Here is a 25,835-nt window from a genome sequence, read left to right as displayed (position 1 = left end):
ATGTGCAGAGCCCAGTGCAAAATGAAAATGCAGGGCCCTTAAGAATTTCAAGGCAGCAACAGCAGAGCCTTCAACCAAGCACTGGGCCCTTCTAAGCGTGGGGCTCTGCACAGGTTGTAGATCCAAGACACCAGCCCTTCTTCCACTCCGTCTATGCCCTCCACTTCTGACTGTCTTTCCCTAGAAGTAACAGGAGGTCACACCCAAAGTCTGCACAAAACTTGATTAAGCAGAACTATGGACCTCTGTCTTAGTCTCTTCTGTCCCATCCAAACAGCCCTATCAGGCCTCGTCTTTTGTAACCAAAACGCTCCCGGGACCACCTGAAATAAAGGGAGCATCTACCCTCGAGAAGAATCCTCTCCTCCTCTAGAATGCTCACTTTGGTGCCATTTCGTTGTTTTACTAGCTGTTTTTCTCCCAGTTATGATTGGAAAGAAATTTGGAGATCTCAGTCAGGCCCTAAAAGGCAGGAGAGGAGTTTAGAGATAGCCATAATATTTTTTTGGTTTGGAAGCACTCAGCCTCCTGGAAGGCTGACTCTGGATAAACTCCGGAGATCTTTAGTTCAGGATTTAAAATAAAAGTTTAGCCACGGAATCGGTTTTGCAAACCAACTTGGACATGGAGCCCCACGCTGTAAAACAGGTCAACGAGGAGACTGCTCTGGGGGAAGTAGGAGAGGGTGGCCTGACCCCTCCCCACACAGCCCCTCCCCTGGGCCCACCCTCCTTGCCAGGAGGCCTTCTTCCCATCTCTCCTCCTGCCATCCACACCCCTGCTGCCCTGCACATGACACCCTGTCATACCTTGTGCTTTTGTTCTCACCATCTCCTCTGCTCTAATTCCTTCCATTCCATAGCCCACCTGTTGGGCTCCTATTTGTCCTTCAAAACCTCTTCTGGGTAGCTCTTGCCACTTCCGTGCTGAGACCCTCCCACTGCAGTATGTACACACCCCTGTTCTGGCCTTGCCTTGTTGGTTTCTAAGTTACCTCTGTGGGTGTCTGACCCCCTTCTGGCTAGAAGCTCCTCCAGGGAAAGGGATCTAACTTATCCACCCCCAGCTGCATCTCGCCAGTGCCTAGCATGGTGCCCACCACAGAGACCCCAGCAGGACATGCTGACAGGGTTGGCACAGAGGGAGATAGGGATGGGCACCTGTTGAACTTGGAAGAAGCCAGAGGGAATCAAGAAGGAAGAAGAGAGAACTGAGTTGTATGGCAGCTGTTAGAAAAGCAAGAAATGCAGAGATCTTTAGCAAAACCTTGGCTGCTAACAAAAACAGAAAAACCTGGATTAATTCCATCATCAATTAGTGCACTGACTAAATGCATTCTGGATTAAAGACACTGTCTCCAGAGAGGGGCGTGGGGTGGGGCAGGAGCCGAGGCACAGTACCTCAAAGCGGTGTGGCAAATGAGGCTTTGCCTCTGATGGACCAAGAAAGCCAGACTGCAGGGTGCGCAGTGGGCAGGGGCCAGGCGAGACGTCAGGCGTGGAGCCGGGTTGGGCAGCCAGAGCTGGACTCTAGCCGGCGTGTTGGGGTATGAGCCGAAGTCCCACCTCCCCATGGCCATCTTTCCATGGCCAGCGTTGACAGGGGTCACCTGAGCAGGCCCTGGACATCAACCAAGCCAACCAGGGCCCACAGCAAATCCCTCCCCGGCAGGGACCTGCAGGATTAGAGAAAGGCTGCCTCTGCAAGCTCACGGGGCTGGGGCTCCTGCTGCCATCCCGATCCTGGCTCCTAGCAGAGATGGGCTGGGGCCCAAGACTCCTGCGGGGTCTCCAGGCTCACAGCTCTCCAGAACTTTGCCCACCCGGCCTGATCCTGGAATAAAGACTCACAGGCTGCCGGTGTTGCCTGTGCAGGGAGCAGAGCGCCTGACCTAACTGCATCTCATTTTTCCCTGGTCCCTGCTGAGTAGATGTCCTGGAATGCCTCTCTCTGAGAAGAGCGCCATCAGTTTTCCATACAGACTGCTTATGCATATGCGCACGCGCGCGCACACACATCACCATCCTAAAGTGGAAAGGGCACCGTGTGCAAATCCCAGAACTGGCAAAGAAAGCAGGCTGGCTTGGAGGTGATAACAACAGGGAAAAGGTGAGGGTGTTGCCTGGGCATCCCCATTCCTGAGGTCTGCCCGAGCCTGCGTGTGTGCACGCGCGTGTGTCTGTGTCCCTCAGCCCTTTAGACTACAGATCAAAGAATCAGCCTTTATTTCAATGTGCAAATGTTCTCAGAGAATTGACAAAAAAAGGCGAGGGGGCGGGGATACCCGTGTCAGCACTGAATATTTCTCTGTTAGATATTTTCAGCCGCTCTTTAAGCACAGGCTGGGGTAATTTTAGCAACCCGGGAGTGGAGAGCGGGTAACTGTTCCATTTTGCTTTCAAAGTGCTCAATTCGCTCAATTGTGAGAGCCCATTCATTTTGCGGTTCAGCAAGTGGCCTTGAGAGGACAAAGCCATTGCTCTGAAGAGGGAGTGGTGCTGGCTCTGTGGTGTCTGTAGAGTCCCCTGAGCTACTGTCTTTAGACGTGTGGGGCTTCGTGACTGCAGCGTGTTCCTGTGGTTGAGGTTTTTGTGGCTGCTGTTGCTCTGATTCTTTTTTAATTCACTTATTTATGTAGCCAACAAGTATGTGTGGAGTGCCCAGCCCCATCTAGGCACCAGGAGCACATTAGTGAATGAGACAGCACAGTCCTTCCCCCAAAGCTCGCAGCAGAGATGGGAGAGGGAATAGGCAACACCAGCATCTTCACAGCAAAGGCCTCAGCGCCGTGGTGAAGGGCGCCCAGCAAAGACTTGCAGCCTCAGGGGAGGTGGGAAGGAGCCCTGCCCAAGAGAACATGGCGCGGCCTAAGGACCCCTTCTCCTGGACACCACCCCTTGGTTTTGTTCTTGCTGCTGTGCTGACCTCGCTGATCCCCAAATCAGGCAAATGGAGGTTTTTTAGGACAGCTAAATGTTCATTCGAAGGGCTGTCCCATTTTTCTAAGCCAGCAGTTTCCAGGTTGTGCCCCCAAGAGGGCTCCAGGTCAGAGAAGTGCATCAGGGCTGCCCAGGGAGGGGGCACCAAGCCAGCAGGGCTTCACCTCAACCACCTGCCGTTATTTGATTTCATAGTGGGGTTCCAGCATGGTTTTCTTTTAAAAAATAAGGAGACTACCCAAATGTCCATCGATGGATGAATGGATAAGCAAAATGTGGTGTATCCATACAATGGAATACTATTCAGCCTTTAAAAAGAAGGACATTCTGACACGTGCTACAACATGGATGAACCTTGAGGACAGTATGCTAATGAAATAAGCCAGACACAAAAAAACAAAGATTGTCTGATTCCACTTAGATGTAGAGTAGTCAAGTTCATAGAGACAGAAAGTAGAAGGATGGTTGTCAGGGGCTGGGGGGAGGGGGAGGAGTGACGAGTTAGTGTTCAACAGGCAGAGAGTTTCAGTTTGGGATGATGAAAAGAGTTCTGGAGATGGATGGTGGTGATGGCTGCACGATGATGTGAATGTCCTTCATGCCGCTGAACTATACACGTAAAGCTGGTTAAAATGGTGAATTTTATCTTACATCTACTTTACCACAATAAAAATCCAAAACTCAAGGGACCGATGGTTTGGGGCATAGGGAGAAGCAGCACAGATTTAAGCCGAAGCTCCCCGATGACAGGTGGAGTGCCTGCAGCCCAGAGAGCAGGAGGGCCTTGCCCATGGTCACTCGGTGTCAGAGCCCAGCTGCCAGAACCCAGGTGGACGGCTTCCCGGTGCAGTGCTCACAGCCTCACGGACGTCTGGAGTGTGTCTGGCTCACCCACCTCGTGCAGAGCGAGGGACGTGAGCTGCGGTATCGCTGGCCCTCGGGGAGGCAGAGGCAGGGTGCTCTGCTCGCTCACCACGCTGTGGCGCGGCCTCCGCCCGCCGGTGCCCCTGTCGGCAGCTGACCTGTGTTTCTTCTGCAGATCGCATCCCTGCTGAAGGACAATGAGCGCATCCAGTCCACCCAGACCGTCACCCCCAACGACGAAGACAGTGACATCAAGAAAATTAAGAAGGTCTGTACCGTCTCTCTGGGCTGGCAAAACCACCCCAGCACTCTTTAGGGAGCCCCCTGGCACGGCCCAGGTTTGGCAGTGTCCACCTACTGTCCCACTGCCCCCCGGGCATGCCACCCCACCTCAGCTCCAGAGACAGAACGAACAGCCCCCACCCCGATCAGCACCTTGTCAGGCCATTTCTTCTGGTTGCCCTGTGAGGTGTGGTGGTTCTGCCGCATTTTATAGAAGAGAAAACCGAGGCTCCAAGAGACGAGGAGTCCTACTTGTTGAGAGCATCCAAGGACCCCAATGCCGTCCAGACCAGAAGCTGCAGACTGGCCTCCCACAGGCCATGTTCAGCCTACCAGCGTGTTTGGGGTTTTTGGCCCACGTGGTGTTTTTTGTTTTCTTCTTTTTTTGTTGCCAGTGCTTTAAAAGCTAAACATTTCACATAAAAGTCTGGATTTCTGGTTTCTCAAAGATAGAAATAGCTAACATTCATTAAGCCCTTTCTATGTGCCAGACACTATTCTAGGAGCTTCATGCAGATTAATTCGTTCCTAACTAAAAACCCTCTGAGGTTTTATTATTATCTGCATTTCACATATAGGGTGGCTGAGGCACAGAAAGGCAGAGTGACTTGCCCAGGTCACACAGCTAAGTATTTGCAGAGTGACATTTAAACCCTGGCTGCCAGGGTCCAGAGCCCACATCCTCGGTCACTGGGATACACCACCTCCTGGAAAAGCAGAATCCCGCAGCTCCAGGCCCACCTCCCACACACGGTGACAGTTGGCCCCAGACGAGGAGGTGCTGCCCCGTTAGTGCCCACTCGGCCGGCTTCATGCATCTGTAGGACCTGCCAGGCCCCTATAGGCATTGGAATTTGCCACGCAGGTCTAAACCAAACCCCCTCCAAGGCAGAGGTGCCCTGGCCTTCCTTCTCTGCTATGGCCCCACTAGATTTCTTCCCGGTCCATTTTGAGAAGCCATTCTGCTTGGAACATTTTGTTAAAGACCAGCTGAAATCCATGTCCCTTCTGTTTTCACCCTCTGGAGCCTAAGAGCAAGCCCCTCCCTCATCAAGAAAGCCCTCCTGTCTTCAAAGAGAGCTGTGAGGGCTCAGATCAGGCCTCTCTCCTCTCCAGGGCAAACCCGCCACCAGCGAGTGTGCACCCACATGGCTACACCTGCTATTCAAAGCCGGTGCCCCTTTCAGCTGATAAGATTTTGATGAGCACCCCTGCCTGGTCCCTTAGCAGGTGACCCCTGGGTCCCCAGTCCCCCCACCCCAGCACCACCTGGTACCCTTGCTGCAGGTGCCCTGATCCCCTCCCTGTGTGGACCCTGAGCTAGCACACAGCTCTGAAGCAGGAATGGCAGGGAGCTGGGTGGCGCCTTGATTGGAAGCCTGTGTATCTTAAAACAATTCTCTGCGTCTATGTGAATCAAGGCTCTCTCCCAAGTTCTTGCCAAAACGAGGTGACTCCAAGCAGCCCAACTCCAAGACAATCAAGTCAAGTGTCGGTGTTCATTTCCCCGCAGAGGGAGGAGGAGAGGCTCCAGGCAGGCGCTGGTCCTCAGAAGCGATGATGAGGCCCAAGCATGAGATTAACTAATTTGCCATGCTCTGTTCAATTTGATAATCGCCCTCTATCCAGACGAGCTTTAATTGAAACTTCTGGGCTTTCAAGCCAGTCATTACATAAGATGAGGTGTGAGCTGAGCCCAGCACAGCCTGGCCACTCTCTGTGCTCAAGCCACCTCCCGTATGGAGACTTGGGGCCACACTTTCCCTCCTTCAGAGAATGCTTCTAAAGCAAACTGGAAGGTCTTGTTAAAATGCAGAAGTCTGGGAGAGGGCCAGGAAATCTGCATTTCTAACAAGCTCTCGGGAGATGCTGGTGCTACTAGTCCATGGACCACAGTTTGAGTCCAGCTGTCATCTCCTTAGCTCCATTGTACAGATAGGAAGATTGTCTCAGAGGTTCGCATTGATTTCCCGGCACCATGCAGGCAGAGAACCAGGCCTGGTCCTTGTCTGAGCTCTCTTCCCTCCACCCGGGCATGGGGGATGCCAAAGCCTTGGTGTCTGCCCTGGGGGCACTCACAGCCTGGAGGGTCGAGAGAGGCCTAGACTGTCTAATGGGAGCCTCTCCTGCTGCTGTCGGTGCCCAGGTGCAGAGCTTCCTGCGGGGCTGGCTGTGCCGGCGCAAGTGGAAGACCATCATCCAGGACTACATCCGGTCGCCGCACGCCGACAGCATGCGAAAGAGGAACCAGGTGGTCTTCAGCATGCTGGAGGCCGAGGCCGAGTACGTGCAGCAGCTGCACATCCTTGTCAACAACTTCCTGCGCCCGCTGCGCATGGCTGCCAGCTCCAAGAAGCCTCCCATCACTCACGACGACGTCAGCAGCATCTTCCTGAACAGGTGAGCACCCCAAAGGTTGGCCCCACCTCGGAGCACTTGGCCAAGGCAGGGAGAAGGAAACTAATGGGCAATGAGCCGAGTTTTGACGCAAGCCCCCATCTAGTTCCCACCAAGTGCAGATGAGGAAACTGAGGCCCAGAGAGGAAGGAAGTTGCCAAGGTCATGTGTTTATTAGCCACAGCCCCAACAATTGGGGGTCTGGGCAGGAGTACAGATGGAGGCCCCCATAGCATATTCTAAAGTGGTGGTTCTCAGCTGGGGCAGTCTTGCCCCCCAGGGGACATTTGGCAATGTTTGGGGACATTTTTAATTGTCAGAACTTGGCTGGGGCTAGGGGATGCTACTGACACCTAGTGGGTAGAGGCCAGAGATGCTGTTAAACATCCTACAGTGCACATGACAGTCCCCACGACAGAGAATTATTCCACCCACAAGTTAGTAGTGCTGAGGTCAAGAAACCCCAGTTTAAATGTTTAAGAGTTATGAATCAAGCTACAAAAAGCTCAATGTGTTCCATTCTTCTACCCTGATACCATCATAATGACCCGGAGGCCAGGTTCAGATTTAGAATTCTTAGGCTTTTAAGTTCTTCTCCGTACCACCCTATCCATGTACCGTATAAAAGAAGTTACTTTTCCCAGATGGTGACCCTGGGCGTTAATACAGGGTTTGTGTACCTCAGAAGGCTGAGCTGATGGCTGCCCTTCTATTGTCAACCTTGTTTTAAAAGGATTTTCTTAGGAAACGGTTTAAATAAATGAACTTTTTTGGTGGGTAATAAAATTGAGAGAACTAGATAAAAGTGACAAACATGAAAACATATGAACAGAGTGCTATTTGCAAATGGTTCTCACTGAGGAGTTAAGGTAGATCATCATGTGTCCCTAGATGTTCATTCAACTGCATTTCTTTTAAAATATTCATTAGTCAGTCATGTCGCTAATTCCAAGCAGCCCTCATCCAGGCCCTCTGCATAGGTGTCAGGACCCAGGCTCACTTTCCCTGTGCCCCGCTTTCCCCCTTCCCTGCCAGTGTGGGGTGGCGAGTTGGAGGGGCATGTGAGACACCCAGAAGGAGATGGGAGAGGCAGCGCGTGTGGGTCAGACGTGGGTCTCTCACCTGATGCCCAGGTGAGAGATTGGGCTAGAGAGGCTGAAAGTTGTTGGGGTGGGACAGGGCTGACACCATGGATGTAGGTCAGGCATCAGAGTGAGGGGACAGAGTATGGGGTGGAGAGAAAGGGAGAGAGAGAGAGAGAGACAAGTGGGCAGAAGGAGGCCTCGTAAGATCTTCAAGAAACTCTGAATCACAGGCCTTACAAGGTTGCTTTTTAACATACGTGTTGGACTCAACTTTTAAACATTACATAAGTGCTTTTATTCACTGGCTAAAACAAAGAAAATAGATATTATCTTGTTGTGAAATCAGGTAACATTTACTCTAAAAACTACAATTGGTTCTTTTAGGCTCAGTGATGTGAAATGTGGCTGAAAAGTGGGAGGAAGTTGTTCCTTCCTGAGCAAAGTCTGGACGGCTCAGCTGGACTCACAGATGCTCAGACACAAGTGCAGAGTGCTGGGCCACGCCCCGGGTTTCTCCATCTGTGGGTCTGGGGGGAGCCCGGGGAACTGCATTTCCAGCATGGTTGCAGGTGTGGCTGTGCTCCCGACCGCCCTGAAATGGAAGGGTTTCGAGAACAAGAGGCTGAATGCAGAAATATAGTAAAAGGATAATACCTCCTGACCAAGTGGAATTTGTCCCAGGAATGTGAGGCTGGTTCAGCATTGAAAATCAATATATTTTACTGTGTTTTCTCATTATAGTAGGTAAGAAAAACCAATGATCATATCAACGGATGCAAATCTGATGCGACTGGCTTCTCTCCTCCACTCGGGCCCCTGTTCGCAAACAGGAGCAGGCTGGAGGTCTTTCCTTCCCCTGGGGCCCAGGATGGGGATGGAAAGAGCTAGAAAGTGACCGTCCTGTGACCATTCTCACCTCACTATATGGTCCATTGGGTACAGCGTAAGCTTCACTCTCTTAGCCTCTTTGCTTTTTGTGAGCATAAAGAACAGCTAAAGTATTTTTTCATTAACCTTATGACGACCCCTCCCAGCACTTTGCAGGACTGAACGTTTTAGACTATACTCACTACGTTAAGCTGGTGCTTTGTGGGAACTGCTTTGTGCCAGGCTCTCTGTAAGCACTTGACCTGCATGGTTTCCATTCCTCAGAGATGCCCCAAGAGGCTGGACCTCAGAGAGGTTGCGGGATGTATTCAAGGGCACACAGCAAGTTTGAATGGGCTGCGATTTTTACCCAGCTCTTTCATGTTAAGGCCTGTGCTTCCCCTGCTGCCCTGGTAAATAATGGGCTGGAGTCCTCTCCGCTGACCTCCATCCTCCTTACTGCCACTCCCTGCTCCCAGAGTGTGGCTCACTATAGCAAGCGTCTTGGCATGCACTCTCTCTCTGTTAGAGAACTTTCCCTTGTGTGTGAGCCTGGCCTTCTCACTTACCGTGTAAGCGCTGTGGAGACAGGACCCAGGATGTGAACCTCCCAGGTTGCCCTGCCTCCAACCACAGCACAAAGATCTGTGTATCACAAGCCAGGGGCAGAGGCTGCCAGCCCACTTATTAGAAGGCATTTTCACACATAGCTTTCCCCTGGATTTGCTTTTAGGCTGAAATGTACAGCCACATTAGAAATCTGATGCTAATTTGGTGATTTCATTTGCTGGAGCTCATTAAAAGAGGTCCCTGGGAAGAGAGAGGCCCCTCTCCAGGTTGGCAGATTCATCGAGGATGTTGCAGAGCTGGGGAGGGGATTAATTCTGTGCTTCTCGAATACGGGGAAGAAAGATCTTTTAACTAAACATCTGCAACAGGCTTTGTTTAGCCAAAACAACAAGCTTATAGACTTATGCAATTTCCCTTTAATAAAAACCATGCCCAGCGATGCGTGCTGGGCACCACAGGCGTTGTCCATGACGAGCGGCATCCCGCCCGAGTGGCAGATGGTTTGCATCTTGATGTCCGCTCTGACTGATTGGCAGTGGCTGCCTGGAGCCTTGGGTTGAGAAGGATGATGAGACTCAGTGGGGAGTGGGCCGTGATCAGTTCGTCATGTCTGCCCGGGCTGGGGAGTGAGGAAGGGCAGCCGCTTGGACTCATGATGAGTAACGCAACGTGCAGCGGGCAGAGGGTGGGGCAGGTTCTGCCCTGTCCCCCTTGGACTGGCCTTGGGCGAGGCACGCCCCTTTCTGGGCTCAGGGAAGGAACCAGGCAAAATGAGCACTTCAAAAGTGTGTCTGCAGACAGGTGTCTCCCTCTCCCATTCTTTCCACCCAACTCTCCTTCTAACAGCTATCTCCTCCTCTTTCTTCACACCTTTCCTTGGATGGCATGTCCCTGACACCCCCCATGTCCCTTGCCACTGCTGGCTCATGTCCCCTGCTTGTGTGCACCCGGAGCCCCCGTGCTGCCCCTGTGCAGCATTCGTCACGCTTACATAATGACTTCTTTTGTGTCTGGGTCCCCCACTGGACTCTAAGCTTGCTGTGGGTAGGGACAGGGCCATAGAGTACAGCTGCACCAGCTGTGCACTGCACAGTTCAGGGACACCACTCACATAGAGTAGGGATCAGCAAACTTTTTCTGTAAAGGGCCAGATAGTAAATATTTTAGACCTTGTGGGCCACACGGTCTCTGCTGAAGCTAAGCAGTCATAGACAATCGATAAACAAATAGGTGTGGCTGTGTTCCAACAAATCTTGACTTATGGAAAACGTAAATGTAAATGTGAATTTCACGTATGTTCACATATCACGAAATAGTCTTTAGATTTTTTTTAAACCATTTAAAAATTTAAAAGTCCTTCTAAGCTTGCAGGTTGTACAAAACAGGGAGTGGGCCAGTGTCCTGGGTGGAAAGATTTCATATCCTAAAGATGCCATTTTCACTCCAAATAGTCTATAAATTTAATGTAATTTCAACCAAAGAACAGCCTAGCAAAATGATTTTAAAGTTCAAATGAAGGAATAAATACATATAAATAGAGAATAAAGTTCTCAAAAAAGAGCAATGAAAGAAACATTCCCTAATTTAATTAAAATATATTATAAAGGTTATAAAATATATTTAAAAAGTAATGGAAACAGCCTGCGAGTAGTGCCAGAATAGACCCATAGACCATCAAAGTAAGATAGAAAATCCAGAAACAGACCTAAGAATTTTGAGAATTTAGCAACAATGAAAAGGCAGCCTAGCAAAGCAGTGGAAACAGCTGGTGTATTTGGTAAGCGGAATTGGGCAATCGGCTAACCAAACTGGGGAAAGATCACGTTTATATCTCTTATTCACATCTTACACCAAAGTAAACTCTAGTTGAGTATTTAGATGTAAAAATGAAACAATAAAGTCAAATATAGGTGAGCGTGTATGCCATGATCTAGGAGTGGGGAGAGGCGTGACGCCCAAGGCAGAAAGCAGAAAGAAAGTGACAGACCTCACAAGGCAAAATGGAAAAACTTCAAAAACACAAATACACAATCCATGGGCAAAGCTGAGCAAAACTGTCTACGACGTGTATGTTAGATTATATGCTTAATATATAGAGTTATTTAAAATTAACAAGAGAGAAAATAGTAAACGGACATGACTAGGCAATTCCCAAAAGAAGACATTCAAGTGGCCAATACATAGGAAAAATGTACAACCAAAGCACTAACAATGACTTTTTTAGAAGCAGATCAAATAAAAATGAGATTTTTTTTTCTTGTTAGAAGGGTAACAATGGTAGTTTCTGAGTAGTAGGATTAGAGGTGAAATCCCCTCAGTTTATACTTTAAAAATGGAGGCTTCATCAACTGTATTTTTATAGTCCTAGCTTATGATGTTCCTAGTATGCTATTCTACAAGTCTGTGCAGTATTGGAATTTAGGAAGGTTTGTTTCCTCGCCGGTGCATCCTGAGCAGTTGTCTGCTGGAGCTGCCTGGGAATGGCTTCCCTGAGTCTCACTGTGGCAGTACTCAGGGCTGTCCAGAGCCTCCTGGCCCCCTCAAGACCCCCTGAAAGTCCTCCAGCCTCCATACTGCCCCACCTCAGGTCAGATGTTCTTCCCTCTGTGCACTCTCATGCACCCCAGCGTTGATCTCTTGCTTTTGAACTTTTCAAAGGGTCTTCACATGTGGACTACCAAAGTTCTTAAAATTGGTACGTGTTTATCCATTCAACAAACTAGTTCAGGGGCCACAGACCAATAGAAACCAGCCTTGTCTAGGGTCATTCTGTAGGGGAATTGCTGCCTGAAAAGTTGAAAGTGACTTCAGCGGTCAGGTGGGGTCCCTAGTGCAGAAATCATTGTGTCGTCACACCTGGAGGGGCACCTCCTCTTGGGACTTTAGGGAGATGACGGACAATTCACCATAATGATAGGACCCACACTCCGAAATGAGAACTCGACAGTTTCCTCTATTGGATTTAAGTTCTCACTGGTTTCAGTCTTGATAAGTCTTCCTTCCCCTTTGTACATCCTGTGGTTATAATGGGGCTCCAGGCTTTGCTCTTCAGCCTGGAGTGTTGTGTCTGTTCTCTCTCTCCCTCTGTCTTCCTACCTCTCCCTCCCCCTACCCCGTTTCTCTCAACCGTCCCCTCTTTTCTCCCTCACACCCTCTTTCTCCGCTCCCCGCCTGCTTTCTCTGCAGAGTGCAAGTGCACAGGACACTTCAAACCCCTCTGGGGTCCCGGAGCCCCCTGCCTCTCAGGGCCCCCTCTGTGCATGAGGCCCCAGGCTCTGCCACCCACAGGCGTGTGCCTCGCCACTCGGGGGCGTCTCTGTGCCCACTCAGCACCTTCCACCCCCTGGCCTTGAACTGAGAGAGGCAGACTCCAGCGTGGGGGTTTGCTGTCAGGGCACAGGCTGCTGGGAGACGGGACAGCACCCGATGGCAGCTCCCCCAGGTGGGGACACCAGGCGCCTCCACCAGCCAGACGAAGTGCTGGGACAGCACAGAGAGTGGGAAGCAGAGAGCACACCGCAGAGTGTAACCAAAGAGGGGCCATGGACATGGCAGAGAAAGACAGAGAGCATTCCAGCGAGAGGGCAGACAGGCTCAGAGGCTGGGCTGCCCCCGACTCCTGGGAGGCTCACTCTTGCTCTTGGGCCTCAGTTTTCCTGTCCGTAAGTGGGGTGCACAACAGAGTCCATTTGGCTTCCCCTGTCTGGTTCAAGCGCCAGACACGTTGGGGAAGCTCCTGGGTCTCCAGGGGGTTAAGAGGTGGGGGTGATGAGCAGGAGAAGAGGAGGAACATGGGAGGAGAGGGAAGGGGGCTGCAGGAAGGAGCAGAAGTACCCACAGCTCGTCCTGGGAGAGGAGACTCGCTGTGCTCTGGGCCGGCTGCTTGGGGAGCAGTGGGCAGGGAAGGGGGTGCCAGAAGGGGAGCCAAGGCAAACAAGGCTGCTGGGGGTGCTCAGAGGCCCATCTCCCAGCCCCTGCTAAGCTTCCAGTGAGAATGCGTGCTCCCCAGAGCACGTCAGGTGGTGGCAAAGCAGGCGCGTGCTGGCTCGGAAGACCCTGAGATTTTTGCTTTTCTAACTTTTCCCAAACAAGGGGGTGGTGGAGAGCTAACTTGCTGAGCATCTTCTATGCACTGGGCACATGAGTAGCCCCGCAGGAGTGACCTCATTTCACTTTCATGTTTTACACAGAAGGACCTGTGGTTCAGAGATGTTAGGCATCTTGCTCAAAGTCACACAGCTGGGAAGGGGCATAAGGCAGATTAGAGCCCCGCTATGTGTGGGTCTCAAGCCCTAGATCTTTGCACATCCTCAGTGGCTTTTACTCCATGTTCTCCAGAGCCCTGGGTTCCTCCAAGAGCCTTCAGGGGCACCCCCAGCAGGTGGGGGCTTGAGGGGGCATGGGCAGCTCCCCTCCTCTGGCTCCCCGGCTTCATGGGTGTGCAACCCCATGCTTAGAAGAGCCTACGCTTGGTTTAATGCTCTGTTGTCACCATCTTGAAATTCTTAATCATTTTTTAACGAGGGACCCCACATGCTCCTTCTGCACTGGGCCCAAAGATTAGATAGTCCATCCCGCTGATGGGTTTTCACATAAGGTCTCACTTGGGAAAGGGATTTGCTGCTGGAGTCCCCTGGGCAGTAGCAGCCCCTGCCCTCTCCCCAGGGGCCCCTCGGCTCTGTTGGACTTGGGGGCAGGGGCCCCCCGGAGGGCCAGGAACTCCCTTGGCCGGAGCCTACCCTGTGCTTTCTCTTTCAGCGAGACCATCATGTTTTTGCACCAGATCTTTTACCAAGGCCTGAAGGCCCGCATCTCCAGCTGGCCCACACTGGTCCTGGGTGAGTAGCCAGCCCTCACAGAGGTCCCCAGCCCCTCCTGCCCACCCCCGACCTGAGAAGTCCCTCTCCAGGGCCCACCCCTCCAGGCTGGAGGCACTTTCGTCCTTCAGAGTATAATAGAGTGGTCCTTTAAAAACCCACAGACTCCCTCAGAGGGAGCAGAAGTGGAAAGACAAGTTGGCAAAAGCTATATTTCTAGGAGGAAGTGATATGTATTTTTAGTTTTTTATCCACTTTTCCCTTTTAAAAATAATATATACATACCCATTTGAGAAAATTTGAAAATCTAGAAAAGTAGAAAATGTTTAAAAATATCAACTATAGTTCTGCTTCCCAAAGATAACCACTATAAACACTTTGGTGTGTTTTCTTCCAATTTTTTCTATGCATATATCTTGGGGGTTTTTTTCCCGTTTTACATAATCGCAAACATACTGAATATAGAATTTGAATCTTGCTGTGGGTTTTTCTTTAATTAACATTATAGCATAAGTGTTTTCTTGTGCTGAAAGCCTGCTTTTTGATAGCTGCGTAATGCTCCAGTACCCCGTGAAGCGTGCCATCTGTATGCAGCCGTCTCCCATCGTTGGCTCTTCAAGTTGTTCCAAGTTTTTGTTACAAGAAATTATCGTCTCTCGTACACAGTTTTCTCCATATTGGAGAGTATTTCCTTGAGATAGGTTTCCAAAAGTGGAAGACTGAAACAAAGGGTCTAAACATGTGAAAGGCTCCGCTCCGTACGTAGTCTCGCTGCCCTCCGAGTGGCTGCACCGCCCTAACCACGGAGTGCTGTCCCCGCTACAGGGGCAGCTGCCCCCCCGCCTCTCCCACACTGGGCGTGACCTTTTTTGTTCACTTTCTTAATTCAATAGGTAAAGGTGAGTACTGGTGTCACCTCCACTATGGGGATGAGGGGACAGGCTCCAGGAGGTGAAGGGACAACTGAGGCCAGACAAGGCTCTCCAGAGCTCCCTGCCCTCGGGCCATGGAGCCTTCCAGGGGGTGGGCACTTGTTTAGATTTTCTCAAGTCAGAGACCCCCATTTTCCTTCCCGGTCACACTAAGAAGCGGGCCCGGAAAGACGGGGTCTGCACTCTCCGTAGCTGATGTGGACGGCGCTGTCCGCTGGGTAGTCGGTGCACTGTGTGGGAGCTCCGCGTGGGTTTATTACGAGGAAAGCATGTTTGTCTTTTTTATGGGGTTTGTAAGCAGAGGTTTCGATGGGTCCTTCCCAATCGCATCAAGTGCTGAAGGGCAGGTTTGGGGAGATTGGAGGCTTTCGGGGGCTGAGGACAGGATGTTATATCCCCGGGAGGCTGAGACAGAGCGGGCCAGCAGGGGAGCCCCCTCACTGAACCGGAGGGTGCAGAGCTGGGGTGGTCCGGAAGGACCGGGATGGACTGACGGACGAAGGGACAGACTGGTGAAGGGACAGACGCTCAGGAGGGTGTGTCCTGTGGTGGAAAGCCCTGGAATGGGGGAGTCAGGAGACCAGGTTCCAGGCTCGCTATTGACTCACCCTGTGACCTTGGATGGGTCACTTCTGTCACAGGTGGGACAGTCTGGGAGGGAGGCCTCGTGGGGAGCCCTCAGCGTGACGCCGTGGGGGAGCCAGGGCAGAAGGGGTGCAGGGCTGCAGTGCATTTACCACAGGGGCTTCAGCCCACCCCGTGGAAGCTCCAGGGCTGGGGTGGCCCTTCAGAAATCTCCCAAACTGTGGCAGGGGGCCGGCCTTTACCCCCTCACCTGGCCCCCCGTGGGGTGGGGCACGACTTGTCCAAGGCAGCTTCCTTCTGCTGGGAGCAGTTCCCAGTGGGGGAGGACGCAGCTGAGAGCCATGGGCCACCAGCACACCCGGTGCCTGGTTCCTGAAGGGGGTCAGGGGACACACCACAGCACCCACTACACCTCCTCTCTCTGACCCTCCGGTCACAAGTGTCACACTAGGCAGGGCCCCGTCTCTCAACATCTGTGACTCTGAGCTGGTCCCAATGTACGTGTGGGGCCACCTATCTGGCCCTGGTGCCAGAGTCGTCCCCAAGGGCAGGGTCTCTCTGGGGCAGGGTTTGAGCCCGGCGCTTCCCTTCCTGGGCGGGCTGAGTGAGCCGCGGGTGCCCCACACCCGCTGAGCCCCGGCCTCCTTCCAGCCGACCTCTTCGACATCCTGCTGCCCATGCTCAACATCTACCAGGAGTTCGTCCGCAACCACCAGTACAGCCTGCAGATCCTGGCCCACTGCAAGCAGAACCGCGACTTTGACAAGCTGCTGAAGCACTACGAAGCCAAGCCCGACTGTGAGGAGAGGACGCTGGAGACCTTCCTCACCTACCCCATGTTCCAGGTGGCACCCAGTCCCGTCCGCCAGGGCGCACGGGGGGACCCCGGGGCCGGGCAGTGAGGACCACAGCTGGGAGGGAGCCACACCCGGAGGCACCAGGGACCCCCGGAGGAGGCCACGGCCGGACGGGCCAGGCCCTAACAGACCCAGCTCTGGGCTGCCTGGAGAATGGGGTTAGAGCCGCCCGACTCTGGCTGACCGCAGGCCTGTCCAGCTCTGCAGAGCGGGTGAGGGGGCAGCTGCTGGAGACGGCCCTCGGGGGCCCTGTCCCTCCTGGTCCTGAGCCCACCGCCAGATCCTGCCTGCTGAGGGGCAGAGCCTCTCAGGTTACAGTCTGAGGTTGGAAGAGCACGGGTCCTTCCTCAGCCCTCCTCCTGGGGGTCCTCGGAGCTGAGAGAACCACGCTCTCCCTCTCTTTCTGTCCTTCTGTGGTGCTGCTCTGTCTGTCTGTCTCTCTCTTGCTTCATCACTGCCTCTCCCCCTGTCTCTGTTCCTGCCCGCCCCCCGTCCCTCCATCTTGCTCCATCCCTGCCTCTGTGCCTGTCTCCCTGCCCCTCCCACCGCAGATCCCCAGGTACATCCTGACGCTGCACGAGCTCCTGGCCCACACGCCTCACGAGCACGTTGAGCGCAACAGCCTGGACTACGCCAAGTCCAAACTGGAGGAGCTGTCCAGGTGAGCCGGCTCCCGGGCCCCGCCGCGGGCAGCCCGGGCTGAGGCCGCCCCCGCGGGAGTGTGCCGAGCCCAGGGTGGTAAACGCTCATGTTCAGGTTAGGAGTCCGAGGGAGGGGCACAGCCTGCCCCCTCTGGAGGCAGAGTCCCTGGAGCAGCCTGAGGAGTTTACGGCTCAAGCCCAAGTGGGCACCGGGTGGGGTGCCGTCCCTGGCAGAGCTGGGGTCCCGGGAAGGCCCTGGGCTCTCCTGTGGGCCCATCACCTGGGACAGGGATCTGCCCAGGGGCTTGCAGACACTCTCTACCCATTTCTTCTGTTCTCCAGTGTCAATTTGTCAAAACCTGTAGCTGTAAGAGCCCCAGGGGGGTCCTGGGCCACCTGCCTGCGTGTGCCTGAGGCTCCGGTCAACAGCAGGTGGTGGTCGTGGGCTTATCCAGTGTCAGAGGCCCCAGCCCTCTAGTCAAGGCCCTCACCTGCCCCTCTCTCAGTCCCCAAAGCGCAGCGGGAAACTTCCTCTGCTGGGGCAGATGCAAAGGGACCAGGGAGAGGCACCTACAACAGCCCAGGCAGCAGTTGACAGCAGCCTGCACCAGGTGGAGGCAGTTGGGGGGGACAAGGAGGGTCAGATTCTGGATGTATTTGAAGATGGAACCAACAGGAGTTTCTGATGGAGTAGATGTTGGGAGAGAGAAGATTGGAGTCAAGGGTGATTCCAGAGGTTTTGGCTGAGCAACCAGAAGGATGGAGTTGCCGTTAACCTCGATGGAGAAGGCTGCCGGAGGGGCAGGTGTGGAGGAAAGGCTTGCTTGCTTCTCTGGAGCTTTCCTGGGGGCACGTGGAACTTGAGATGGACAGCAGTGGTGGCGACGACAAGGAGGGAGTAGGCGGTTTGACTCTGGAGTTTAGGGGAGTGGGACATTGAGGAGTCATCAACTCGGAGATGGTATTTAAAGTCACAGGACTGGTGGGATCACCAGGGGAGTGAGTTTAGGCAGGAACGAGATGCAAACCAAGGGCAGAGCCCTGGGGTCTGCACCATGTGGAGGCCAAGAGACAAGAAGGGCCTTGTACCAGCGATGGGCTGCCAGGAGCTGCAAAGGAGGGTCAGTCTGTGGTGTGTGGGGTCCAGCCCCCAGCCCTGCCCGGGGCTCTGCCAACCGCTCAGTGCCCTAAAGGGCTTCCCGAGGCCAGCAAGGGGCAGCCAGTCAGGCCACGGCTCCCAGCTGGGCAGAGGGAGGACCAGGCTGGACCAGGGCAGGGCACAGGGCCCAGGGTGGAGGGTCAGGGAGAGAATGTAATCAGGGTGTGATTGCAGACTAACAGAACCATTGGGGGGTGGGGACCCAGGCCTTTCATGGGCCAAGGAGCCAAATCCTCCCCAAGGAGAAGACTTGGGGCTCCAGTGAGGCAGTGGGGCTCCTCATCACTGTAGGACGCCCTGTCCAGGTGCAGGCAGGGGTACAGGTGGCACGTGGGTGCCAAAGTATTTGGTCTAAGACCCCTACCCCCTTTCCCCCAGGCAGCTCTTCCTTTGTGCCACCTGATCACCTGCACCTGGCCCTGAACCCGGCCCTCCCCGCTCAGAAGAGGGTTTTCCTGTCGCCATGACAACAGCCCTTTCATCCTCCTCTCACCCCCCCATGGAGATCACCCAGCCCTGGCAGGAAGAATCAGATAACTGGCCCTCCCTGGCTGTGCTCAGAAACACTGCCCCCTGCGGGCTGGCGCTCTCCTGCCCCTGGCCTTCGCCCTGCCTTTTCTCCTGAGCCCTATCTCCCAGGCTCACTGATAACCCAGCCTTGGGCTCTGGAAACTCACACTGCCTTCCCAGAGCCTCCCCAGCTGCGTGTGCAGCGTGGGCCCCCCACACAAACCCCAGCCGGGGCTGGTACTCATCCTGAGCAGCTGCAGTTTGCACGTGTCTAACAGCAAAACTAGTGCTGCTGCTTTGGAATCACCCCCTTGTTGTTTAGCAAATGCAGCCCTCCTCAGCGACATCCCCATCCTCATCAAAAGAAATGGTTTGGATTATTGTTGGCTACTTCCAAAAATGAATCCCTGCCCAGGGGACTAGCATATCCCAGAAAGGTGCCTCTCTGTCGGACGTCCCTTCCAGAGGAGGGCTGGGGCATGGGCTTCTGAGAAGGGTACTGCTGGGAGGGGGGCCAAGGCTCCTAAGGAAGAGACCCCGTCTCGATGTCCCAGTGTGATAACCAGAAAAAATGACAGATAATCATATTTTTTTATAATAACACTTTTGCAACCAGTGAGAATAGCAACAGTGATCACTACTTTTATTCAAGCACCTGATGTGCCAGGCGTGAGCTCAGCGCATGAAATACATTATCTTCCATCCTCACCCCAAGGTTCTACAGATGAGGAGACTGAGGATCAGAGGGGTTCAGTAATTTCCTCAACGTCATGCTGATTCCATTCATCACAGATCCAGCTTGACCAGTGTCGCCTCTCATTGTTATGGGGTTTAAATGGGATCATGTCTATGAGAGAACTTTGTCAGACACACATGTATTAACCAGCCCTCTTGGTGGTCTTAATTGCGAATTTCAGACAAATAGGAGGCTTTGTGCTTTTCTCGGAGTAGGTGGGGTATTCTTTCCAGATCCCCCGCCCCCCAAAAATTACTTCCTTCCTAAGACTCCTGGAAACCCACTGAGGCTCTTAGCAAAGTTGGCAACTCACCCATCTTTTCCCACCAATGCTATTTTTAAAAAGCAGTTAAATGGCGCCATCTCCTGGAGAGGAGTGGTGTTGCGGCAGTCAAAACTGGGACAAATAGAGTTGTCGGTGTTCTCAAATAAAGAGACAAACTGTGTTCTGCTTGCCTCCCGGACTTGCCGGAGCCTACAGAAGTAAACTGAAGTCAGACTCTCCCTGAGCCAGCTGGATTGCCAGGCACTCCAAAAATAAGCCATTCCAGAACCCAAACATTAAGGAAACAACCATATAATAAGCATTCAAGGGGAGGAAACCTCAAGTGCAAAGGCCCTGAGGCAGGAATGAACTTGGTTTGTTCTAGGGATGGCACTAAAGCGGGATGAGGGGCGGGGTAACGAACAAGGATGTCTCCTGTACGCCCGTCTTCCTCCAATTCTGCCAACTCTGTCCCAGGTGGGTCAGACTGTTAAATGATAGACCTGCTTCCTGACTGTTAACCTCCACTTCCTTTTCTCCATAAGAAAAGAAAATAAGAACATCTGCCTCCTTGGGCTGTCAGAAGGATAAAACGAGATCACGCCTGTAGAGTGCCTGGCACACAGCGGGCACTCAGTAGATGCGTGCTCTGTCCCCCTTCGTGACTGCAGGCTCCACCTGAGAATCCTGGATGCAGCCTTTCTTCCTTCCCGGAGGCCCGGCATTCCCACCCCCCTGAGAGTGGGGGCAGCCTGTCTCTGACTTATTTCCTGTCCCCGCAGGATAATGCACGACGAAGTAAGTGAGACAGAGAACATCCGGAAAAACCTAGCCATCGAGCGCATGATCATCGAAGGCTGTGAGATCCTCTTGGACACCAGCCAGACCTTTGTGAGACAAGGTATGGCCTCTGTGCCCTGCCTCCCCTGCCCTGCCCAGGGGGGCCCAGGAGCGGGAGGCAGGTGGCCCTCAGGGGCACCACCAGTTGGTTTGGCTGCCAGGTGCCAAAACCTGCCAGCGTGACTGCAGAGTGTTCCGGGGCTGCTGGAGGAATGTGAGAGCGCTATGTAGACGTCGGTATCTATACATATAGATGCAGATATTATTGGTTTTCACAGTTTCCTCCTCTCCAGATGTAAACATAACTCTTCCCAGATGGCCTGGGTTTGTCTGTCATATGTCGCAGTATACACTGACATGTCCTTTTTGGGGAGAAGTCGGGGTGAAGGATGAGGACAGATACCGATCGGCCCCGTGAATCACAAGTATTTTCAGCGTGCGAGAGGAACTCGGCGTGGGTCAGTCCCTCTGTCCCTTGCTCATCATCCTTGGCCTGTTGGGGGAGGCCACGATCACAGTGCCTCTCACAGGGAGAAGGTTTCCCTCAGCCTCAGCCTCCACACGTCTTGGGAGCAGTGTCTGAGAGGCACAGCCGGGTGAGAGTGGCAGCTCGAGGCTCTCTGTGGCTGAGGGGACTGACTTCCAACATTATGCCAGGCCAACATGGGCTCCAGGGTCCCTGCCCTCCAGAATAGGCACTGCCCCACCCTCCAGAAGCAGACTGTGTGGAAGAGAGTCATGAAGAGACAAATTCGGGAAAGGGTCCCAGGCAGTGATGGACGTAGGCAGGAGGCAGAGGCGTGGCCCAGAGCAGGACCAGGGAGAGTCAGGGAGGGCTTCTTGAAGAGGAATCACTGGAGTCAAGTCTTGAAGGATAGGTAGGAGTTCACAGGGAAGACAGGGTGAAGGAAGGGCTTTCCAGGCCAAAGAGCAGCATTCAGGGAACTGCAGATTGACCTAGAACTAGGTTTGGGGCAGAGGAGGGAGACAATGGCAGGAGGAGATGTGCAGGAGCCAGGCCGCTGAAAGGCCTTGAACGCCTGAATCCTGACACCAGGGAGGAGCTGTTGAAGTGAGCGAGGGAAAGGAGGCCTGTGGCACATGTATTAGGGGTGGGGGGGCCAGAGTAGGGATGGCGAATGGGTTCATCACAGACACCTGCTCTGCCCGGTAATGCCTTCCTAGCACTGTGTTGAGGATGGGGAGGCTCTGTCTGGGCTCTGCACCAAAGTGTGCAGTGATTGATTGGTGATGTCTGCCATGGCTGCAGATGGAAGCAGGTGTGCAATGCATCTGGTTAATCCCTCTGGGCCAGAGCCAGCCCACCACTTGTTCAGCTTCCTGCCACCCCCCAGACCTCAACCCCACCCTGCATTCTTACCACATGGGCCATGCCCTTTAGGGTTCCTTTGCTTGCCAAGGCCCTGGCCCTGGCTGGGAGGTCGAGGGGTCCTGTGTGGAGCTTCTCTGATCATCCCCCACCCCCTACCCCTGCCATCTGGCCCTGAGGAGGCACTGAAGGGAGTGTCCGAGGTGCACGTTTGCCACCAGGAACTAGGGTTGCTTGTCCCACTGCCACTGGCACTGGCATTGCAATCCCACGTTCAACTTCAGAGCCGGCCCAGAGGGGAAGGATCATCCCGGGAGATGGGCTCAGGGTCTCTCTCCTCCGTCCACAGGTTCCCTCATCCAGGTGCCCATGTCCGAAAAGGGCAAGATCACCAGGGGGCGCCTGGGGTCTCTGTCCCTAAAGAAAGAGGGCGAGCGACAATGCTTCCTATTTTCTAAGCATCTGATTATCTGTACCAGAGGCTCTGGCGGGAAACTCCACCTGACCAAGGTAAGGCCTGCAGGGGAGGAGCTGCCAAGGCTGGAGGTCCAGGGGCTCACGGCAGGCACTGCCCTGACCACAGGGGTCCTGACTGACCCTGACCATGGGCACAGATCATGACTAGGGTGTCAGAGAAACGTGAGTATACACACATGCACCCTGGTCTGACAGCGGGTTGGAATGAGCAGGCCATTGACTGATTTTCTACTAGAGAAACTATGGGAAGTGGGAAGGTGGGTATTAAGACCCCCAAAGGAGCCCCCCACAGCGGGGTACTGGGGCAGAGGAGCCGGGGGGGTCTAGACAAGCCCCTAAAAGGCCTGTGTGTGTGTGCGTGTGCATGTGTGTGTGTGTGTGTGTGTGTGTGTAAGGGGCAGCGGGGAGGTTGGCACCTGGCTGAGTGCCAGACCACACCCAGAGCCTTTCTCTCATCTCCAACGAAAAGGAGCTCAGACAGAGCCCCTCCCAACGCCCTCTCAGACGCTCACTGCGCCACCACAAGAGCGCTGACACAGCCCGGGCAGCTTCTGCAGGCCACTGAGGTGCTCACGCACAGGGCTGTCCTCAGGACCACACAGCCCTGCATCAGACCCCACACATTTGGTTAACTGGCCCGTCCCAAAAGGTGGAGGGGAATAAGCACCTCAGACCACCCTCCTGCTTCCTCAGAGACCCCAGGGCCTTGGCTCATGCTGTCCACTCAGCTACACAGCCTTCTTTCTCTCCTGGCAGAGCTCCCTCACGTCCTTCAAGGCCCATTCAAATGTCACCTGCTGTAAAGCCTACACCCCAGGCAGAATCTACGACTCCCCAACCCAGCGTACTGCTCATCCCACTGCTCTGAGCTTGGGATAGGGTCCCAGCTCTGTCTCTCACACATGTGTGACCCTGGAAAAGTCCTTGCCCCTATCTACACCTTAGCTCCTCATCTGTAAAATCGGGGTAACTGTCCTCCCCAGAGAAGTGCACAGGTGCAGGCGGGTGGCAGTAAATCTGCTCTGTAACGCACGGAGCACTTGCCTCTGTGAGCGACGGTCTCCCCAGCACCATGTCTGTCCCCGTAGAAGCTCCCTTCAGCAGGTTTCCAATCTGAACACACTGTGGCCTGGAAGGGGCCAGAAGGTGCCCTTAATTAAGCCAGAGCATCTGGGAAACCATTCTTCCAGACCCCGGATGCCTGGCCTGGAGCCTTCTGCAGAGCTAACAGATCAAGCAATGGCTTCCGGTAGTATATTGCTTCTGTTAACGTGTCGACAAATTAGTCGGTTGGCTGCACAAGGGGAAATTAATTTACAAACACTAAATATTCCAGTTTCAACCAAATTATGTATCAAGGAAAGCTTTCGTCTTTTATTACCTCTAGAGTTTCTCCTGTGGAGATCTCTGTCCAGGCTGGGGGGTAGTTCCCCAGCAGGCGGGGGTCCAGTGGGGCAGGATGAACCTGAGACCTTAAGGCGGCTTCCTAGCTGAAAGAAGATATTTTTATGTTTGTTAGTTTTAGCTTATTTTGTTCTCGGGGAGTTTGTTTGTGTGAGTTTTAAAAGTCTCTTAGCATACTGGTGAAGAACACAGAATCTGAGGGCTGCTCCGATCCTAGCAGTGCATGACCTCGCCAAGCCTCAGTTTACTTCTCTGCAAAATGGGAGTGAAAACACCTGCTTGAGGGGAGTAAGCGAGGGAGTGTGTACAGAGCACATAGTTCAGTGCCTGGCACACAGTAAGTGCTCAATAGGTAACCGTCATTGTCACTCTTAAGTATATAATAATGAACTTGTAATAATGATGATAGCAAGCCCTTGCGTAATGATTACTATGGGCCAGGTGCTATCCCACATACTTGATGTATATTTCATTCCTAGAACAACCCACTGAGGCAGATACTATTACTTCTCCTGTTTATGAATAAGGGAACTGAGATGGCTAGAAGAAGCCAGCAAGTAGCAGAGCTGGGATTTGAACCCAGGCAGTCTGGCTCCAGAGTCTGTCCTTAAACCATAAGCTAAAATTCAAACCACTTCTCTTTAAATACCACAATTAGAAATAGGATGCCTTCAGTCTCTTCTGAAAGGGGCGTGCTACAAATCCACAAGATTTAAAACTACCGTAAGAATTTTTTTGGACTTAAAAGTAAAAGAATCTCAGAGCTAGATGGAGCTTTCAAGATTGTCAAGCCCAGTGACATCACTGAGCAGGGTGGGGTCTAGAAAGACCTGGGGGCTCACCCAAGGCCACCAAAGAGCAAAGCAAGAGGCAGAACTTAGGATTTGGGGGCCCACACTGGTGTTCTCTCCATTGCCCCCTCTGCCTCCCGGGACGCAGCCTGCCCTACAAACATTTCCATATATATTTGCCGTACGGCCTTGTGATAACCACATGGTTATCATCAGTTGTCGTATTACTTGTCTGTTGCTGTGTAACAAATTACCCCCAAACAGAGTGGCTTAAAACAAACATTTACATTTACGAGGTCATTTACTGTCTCACAGTTTCTGTGGGTCAGGAGATCAGGGGTGACTTACCTGGGTGGACATGGCTCAGGGTCTCTTATGAGGTTGCAGCTGGGGCTGCACTCATCTGAAGGTGTGACTGGGGCCGGAGGACCCTTTTCCAATATGGATCCCTCACATGGCTGTTGGCTGGAGGCCTAGTTCCTCATTCATAGACCTCTCCTCATGACGTGGCAGTTGGCTTCCCCCAGAACAGTGATCCAAGAGACAGCAAGGGAGCAAGCAGGAGGCTGCGGTCTCCACAGTTTAACACCGTCACTTCTGTGTCATTCTTTCAATGAGAAGCCAGTCACTGAGTCCGGCCCATGCTCAAGAAGAGGGGGAGTAGCCTTCACCTTTTGAAGGGGGGAGTATCAAAGACTTTATGGGCATATCTTGCAACCTCCACAGTTGTGCTTACTCCTATTTCTCACTACAGTTTCAAGGACTCTCACGTGCTCAAGGATGGGAGGCATTTTTCCAGATGTCTCTAATAATTGAAAACCAATTACTGACCCTGGGCTGGGATCAGGCCCCTGAGCTCTCTCCAGGCTCCACCACTAACCTACCGGGTGACCTTGGGCAAGACACTTAACTCTCTGATGTCATTCCTTCATTTGTAAAATCAGAGTGACAATACCTGTGACAGGTCCATAAAATTGTCCTGTTTCCTTGTTGGTAATATGAGGAGTTTGGCCTAGAACTGGGGATTTCAAACTTCTGCAGATTTAGAGCTACAAGGTGATGCCTCGGAGTTGCTGCAGGGGCAAGAAGAGGCCGAGCAGGCCGGGTTCTGGCCCCTCTGCCCTCAGCTCCATCCTGACCCTCATTCGGGGAAGGTCGCTCTGAGATAATCTCGTTTGATCCGCTTCCTTGGGCTTCTTATATGAAGATCAAGTCCATCAACTTAAAAAACAAAATACCCACTTGGATTATAACATACACATCCATATGTGTGTGTACATGGATGCTCACCTTTAAAATCCCTTCCCACCCTGATACTCTGGGACCCCTAAAGTGCACATATACCCCCTTGGTTCAAGGTGGGCCCTGCTCTTTTTCAGAATGGAGTCATATCCCTCATCGATTGCACCCTATTGGAGGACCCAGAAAGCACAGAGGAAGAAGGTAGGTGGAAAAGTTGCATGAGTGCCTGTGTGTGCTCACACAGA

General features: G+C 53.1%; 1 protein-coding gene across 4 annotated transcripts in view; it reads left to right on the top strand.

The window, feature by feature from the left end:
• RASGRF1 (Ras protein specific guanine nucleotide releasing factor 1) overlaps positions 1 to 25,835 on the top strand; it is a 110,229-nt gene that overhangs the window by 37,068 nt on the left and 47,326 nt on the right. For all 4 annotated transcript variants that reach the window (XM_004421884.3, XM_087428779.1, XM_087428782.1 and 1 more), the window contains exons 4-11: positions 3,979 to 4,071; positions 6,232 to 6,485; positions 13,763 to 13,842; positions 15,990 to 16,183; positions 16,747 to 16,856; positions 20,289 to 20,407; positions 22,026 to 22,186; positions 25,728 to 25,791. In XM_004421884.3, the coding sequence (XP_004421941.1) occupies positions 3,979 to 4,071; positions 6,232 to 6,485; positions 13,763 to 13,842; positions 15,990 to 16,183; positions 16,747 to 16,856; positions 20,289 to 20,407; positions 22,026 to 22,186; positions 25,728 to 25,791 (1,075 nt within the window). The remainder of the gene's footprint in view (positions 1 to 3,978; positions 4,072 to 6,231; positions 6,486 to 13,762; positions 13,843 to 15,989; positions 16,184 to 16,746; positions 16,857 to 20,288; positions 20,408 to 22,025; positions 22,187 to 25,727; positions 25,792 to 25,835) is intronic.

This window comes from Ceratotherium simum, chromosome 3, assembly GCF_057802395.1.
Source record: "Ceratotherium simum simum isolate JZ-2026a chromosome 3, ASM5780239v1, whole genome shotgun sequence".
Lineage (NCBI taxonomy): Eukaryota > Metazoa > Chordata > Mammalia > Perissodactyla > Rhinocerotidae > Ceratotherium > Ceratotherium simum.
This window is presented reverse-complemented; position numbering and strand designations above follow the sequence as displayed.